The 5,000-nt window shown below is 41.2% G+C and overlaps 1 protein-coding gene across 1 annotated transcript in view; it reads left to right on the top strand.

Annotated features, from left to right (window-relative positions):
* Positions 1 to 5,000, top strand: part of LOC135115635 (adenylate cyclase type 2-like) — a 92,372-nt gene that overhangs the window by 69,177 nt on the left and 18,195 nt on the right. Inside the window, exon 8 of the mRNA XM_064032560.1 lies at positions 2,772 to 2,951. Coding sequence (XP_063888630.1) covers positions 2,772 to 2,951 — 180 coding nt within the window. The remainder of the gene's footprint in view (positions 1 to 2,771; positions 2,952 to 5,000) is intronic.

The raw sequence follows: 5,000 nt of genomic DNA, 5'->3' as shown, positions 1-5,000 counted from the left end.
TCATCAGAGGACCCAGACCCGGGAGCTCCGTCCCTTCCAGTCTCTCTCCGTCAATATTTAACGTAATTTCCAGTGTTTTCCAAGTGTTCCCAAGTGTTTCTAGGCTCAGGCATGTAGATAGGAGTAGTAGGAGGAAGAAGAAAGGAGAAATGAAGGAAGAGGAGGAAGAAGAAAGGAGAAATGGAAGAGGAGAATGGTTTGAGGGTGTTTTTGGGTAGAATGTTTTTTTTTGGGGGGGGGTGTTTTTGGGATAGAAATACGTGTTCATTTGTCTTTTTTGTGTGTGTGTTTTGGAAGGGAATCTGTGTTTTTCGTGTGTTTTGGAAAGAAATCTTTGTTTTTTTTTGTGTGTTTTGAAAGGGAATCTGTTTTTTTCCGTGTGTTTTGAAAAGAAATCGGTTTTTTTTCGTGTCTTTTGGAAGGCAGTCTGCGTTTTTTCGTGTGGTTTGGAAGGAATTCTGTGATTTTGATGTGTTTTGGAAGGAAATCTGTTTTTTTTGTGTGTGTGTTTTGGAAGGAAATCCGTGTTTTTTTGCGCTGTTTTTGAAGGAAATCTGTCTTTTCGTGTGTTTTGAAAGGAAATCCGTGTTTTTTTTTTACTGTTTTTTGCGTGTGTCTTGGAAGGAGAATCCGTGTTTTCTGCGTGTATTTTGGAAGGAAATTGTGTTTTTTCGTGTGTTTTGGAAGTAGTACTAGTAGTAGTAGTAGCAGCAGTAGTGGTAGTATTAGTAGTAACATTGATATTAAATAATATTGATAAAAACGAAGATGAAGGTAGATAGAAAATAAGGTAAAGAAATCGGAGAAGGGAAAAAAAAACAAATCAAATTTTATTATTATTATTATTATTATTATTATTATTATTATTATTATTATTATTATTATTATTATTATGCTAGATTACATGAATTGGAACATTGATAAGAAAGCTGATGAATAGATATTGGAATGATAGATAAAACGTAGTAATTCTCTCTCTCTCTCTCTCTCTCTCTCTCTCTCTCTCTCTCTCTCTCTCCTCTCTCTCTTCTCTCCTCTCTACTCCTCTCTCTCTCTCTCTCTTCTCTCTCTCTCTCTCTCTCAAGTCTCTGACGTCAGATTCGTAAGCAAACAATGCCCCTTTTGTGTGTGTGTGTGTGTGTGAGAGAGAGAGAGAGAGAGAGAGAGAGAGAGATGAGAGAGAGAGAGAGAGAGAGAGAGAGAAATGTTGTATTCATTAATCGATATGTTTTTCATGAATCGCACAGATTTCACTCGTTCGTGTTTTTCGTTTGTTTGTTTGTTTTGTTTGTTTTAGTTTTGTATTTGATTTTTCTATATTTGTTTATGAAATTGTTACTTGATGGTGAGCAGAGAGAGAGAGAGAGAGAGAGAGAGGAGAGAGAGAGAGAAGAGAGAGCAGAGAGAGAGAGAGAGAGAGAGAGAGAGAGAGAGAGAGAATGTGTGTTGATGGACTAATTAGCTCTTCAGATAACGCTTTCCGTTCTCTCCACCTGTCTGCCAGTGGAGGGAGAGAGAGAGAGAGAGAGAGAGAGAGAGAGAGAGAGAGAGAGAGAGAGAGAGAGAGAGAGAGAGAGAGAGGGGAGAGGGAGAGGAGAGAGGGGGGGAGAGAGTTTTCACATACCTTGATGAAATAGGATAGTTTGCCTTCACTCTCCCTCATCTCCTCTCTCCTCCTCCTCTTTCCTTTTCATGTTTTTGTCTTCACTTTTTCCTTTTCCTTTTCCTTAATTTTTCTTAGGGTGGTTATAGTTTCCTGTGGGGCTTTGTCCTTAACCTAAACTAGCATAACCTGACCTGACCTAACCTAACCTAACCCAACCTAACCTAACCTTCTCCATTATCTCCTAAACCTGACCTCTCCCATTATATCCTAATCTTACCTAACTAACCTAAGGTAACCTAACCTAACATTAAAAGTGCGTTAAACGTGTGTGTGTGTGTGTGTGTGGGTGGGGCGGGTTTGGTGATAGAGATAGAAAAGAATTGCTTATTAAATAGATACGAGCAGATTACTGAAATGGACTCGGTAATAAGATTGTTAAGTGCTCATTCATTACGTAATTTTAAAAGATCAGACATTTATGGGTGAGGATGACAGGTGGAAATAGGTAGGCATGTTTACTGCAGCGACTGCCGCGTGTAGGCTTGATGAACATTTTATTCATTTCAGTATTTATTTACACCCATTTTTCTTACATTTCAATGATTTTCGTTACATTTTCTTAGTACTGACTAGACTCACAAAAAAATGACTCTTGTACCAACCCTTATGTTTTAACCTAACCTAACCTAACCCAACACCTCACCCAACCCAACCTAACCCAACCCAACTCAATCTAACCTAACCTAACTCAACCTAACCTAACCTAACCTAACCCAACCCAACTCAATCTAACCTAACCTAACTCAACCTAACCTAACCTAACCCAACCCAACCCAACTCAATCTAACCTAACCTAACTCAACCTAACCTAACCTAACCCAACCCAACCCAACTCAATCTAACCTAACCTAACTCAACCTAACCTAACCTAACCTAACCCAACCCAACCCAACTCAATCTAACCTAACCTAACTCAACCTAACCTAACCTAACCTAACCCAACCCAACCCCAACTCAACCTAACCTAACCTAACCTAACCTAACCTAACCCAACACCAACTCAATCTAACCTAACCTAACTCAACCTAACCTAACCTAACCCAACCCAAACCCAACCCAACCCAACCTAACCTAACCTCACTCACACACATTCTCTCTCTTGCAGGAAGGTGAGGGAGGCTGTGGGGTTCAACGTGGACATGCGCATAGGGATCCACACTGGCAACGTGCTGTGTGGAGTGCTGGGGCTGCGGAAGTACCAGTATGACGTGTGGAGTGATGACGTGACTCTCGCCAACCACATGGAAGCAGGTGGATGTGCCCGGGTGAGTGTGTGGATGTGTGGGTGTGTGGAGGAGTGGAGGTGGAGAGGTGTGTGTGTGTGTGTGTGTGTGGATGGATGGATGGGAGAAGTTTTAAGAGTAGGTGGATGAGAGAGGTGTGGGAAAGTAATTTTTTTTTTTCTCTCTCTCTCTCTCTCTCTCTCTCTCTCTCTCTCTCTCTCTCTCTCTCTCTCTCTCTCTCTCTCTCTCTCTCTCTCTCTCTCGTGTAGTAAATTGGAAGAGTGTTTATGTGAGGGAGTGTACGTATGTGTAAATGAGTAAATGAGCTTGTACCAAAGGGTGTGTGTGTGTGTGTGTGTGTGTGTGTTTGTGTGTTTGTTTGTGTGTGTGTGTTTGTGTGTTTGTGTGTGTGTAAAATCAATCAGGTTATGGAGAAAAAATAATGAAACGAGTGCCCCAAAAGTAGAAAATAAAAACACGGACATATTGGTGGATATAAATGGATTTTAAAATAAAAGTGTGAAAGAATAAAAAAATAGCAAAAAGTGGAGTGATTTGAGAGAGAGAGAGAGAGAGAGAGAGAGAGAGAGAGAGAGAGAGAGAGAGAGAGAGAGAGAATTACTTGGCATTTGACAGTTTAATTAGGTAAATACTTTCTAGGGTCAACTTAATTACTTCATTTCACCATTCACTGTGGGGGGAGGGGAGGGGGACGGCGGGGAACGTGGTGACAGACGCCCTGCCCCCCGCCCTTCTAAAAAAAAAAAAAATGTTGAGCCTTCCCCACCCCTTCCTTCCACCCCCACCGCAAAAAAAAGTAGTGTAGCCTCCCTCCACCACCACCACCACCACCACCAACACCCCCCCCAACAAAAAAAAAAAAAAAGTTGAGTGTTAAATATTCCTCTCAATCTCCAATTCCTGACTCTGTGTTCCCGATTTTAATGAAGTACAGTGTTGCTAGATTATGTGGTATTGTAGTTGAAGTGTTGTTATTGTTGAGTGTTGTGTTGTGTTGTTTTGGGTGTGATGGATTGTTAGGTTAGGTTGGTAGGTTAGATTAGGTTGTTAGGTTAGGTTGGGTTGGGTTATGTTGATTTAGGTTAGGTTAGATTGAGTTAGGTTAGATTGGGTTAGGTTAGGTTGGTTTAGATTAGATTAGGTTAGGTTAGGTTAGGTTAGGTTAGGTTAGGTTGGTTTAGATTAGGTTAGGTTAGGTTTAAGTTGCGTTAGTCAGGGTTGGGGTTAAGTTAGGTTAGATTGGGTTGGGTTTGTCAGGATTAGCTTAGGTTAGATTGGGTTAGGTTAGGTTAGGTTAGGTTAGGTTAGGTTAGGTTAGGTTAGGTTGGTTTAGATTAGGTTAGGTTAGGTTTAAGTTGCGTTAGTCAGGGTTGGGGTTAAGTTAGGTTAGATTGGGTTGGGTTTGTCAGGATTAGCTTAGGTTAGATTGGGTAAGGTTAGAGGTCTTCAAGTGATATAGGGTATATAACAAGGATGACATAAATAAAATGTTTATGGTCAGTAATCAGGATAAAAAAAATGAGTGATGAAAGGAATAGACTCGGTAATCAGGCTGTAAGTGCTGTACTGAGTCAATAGAAGAAGATCAGACGAGTAAATTAATGAGGATGACAGGTAGAAAAAAGGTAGGCATATTTTGTACCGTAACTGCCACGCATACGGTTGATAATTTCTTGCACCAACCAATATCTTACATTCTCATTTATTTCTCCTTTGGGGCGGGAGAAGCTGGCGTGTGTGGACCTCACTAGCCTTACTGCGATCTTGACCGAGGCTGTAGTGGTAGCAGAGTTGGGTATCGATCACTTATTATTATTTCAGCTCTAACCTTTCCTGACTCCTTCTAAGCAACAAATATGCCAGTATCGTGTCGCCGCTTGCAGGGAAATGTGCTGTCTGTGTGAGTGATTGGGACTGTGTTGTGTTTGGATGATGTGATGGAAAAGATGATTATAAGTGTGTGTGGTTTTTGTTGATGTGTTTAAAATTGTTCTTGTTCTTGCGCTTTTTTGTTCTTGTTTTTGTTCCTCCTCCTCCTCCTCCCCCTCCTCCTCCTCCCCCTCCTCCTCCCCTTCCCCCTCCCCCTCCTC

The sequence above is a fragment of the Scylla paramamosain genome, chromosome 29, assembly GCF_035594125.1.
Source record: "Scylla paramamosain isolate STU-SP2022 chromosome 29, ASM3559412v1, whole genome shotgun sequence".
Classification (NCBI taxonomy): domain Eukaryota; kingdom Metazoa; phylum Arthropoda; class Malacostraca; order Decapoda; family Portunidae; genus Scylla; species Scylla paramamosain.
Note: the sequence above shows the minus strand (reverse complement) of the source record. Positions and strands in the feature narration are given on the sequence as shown.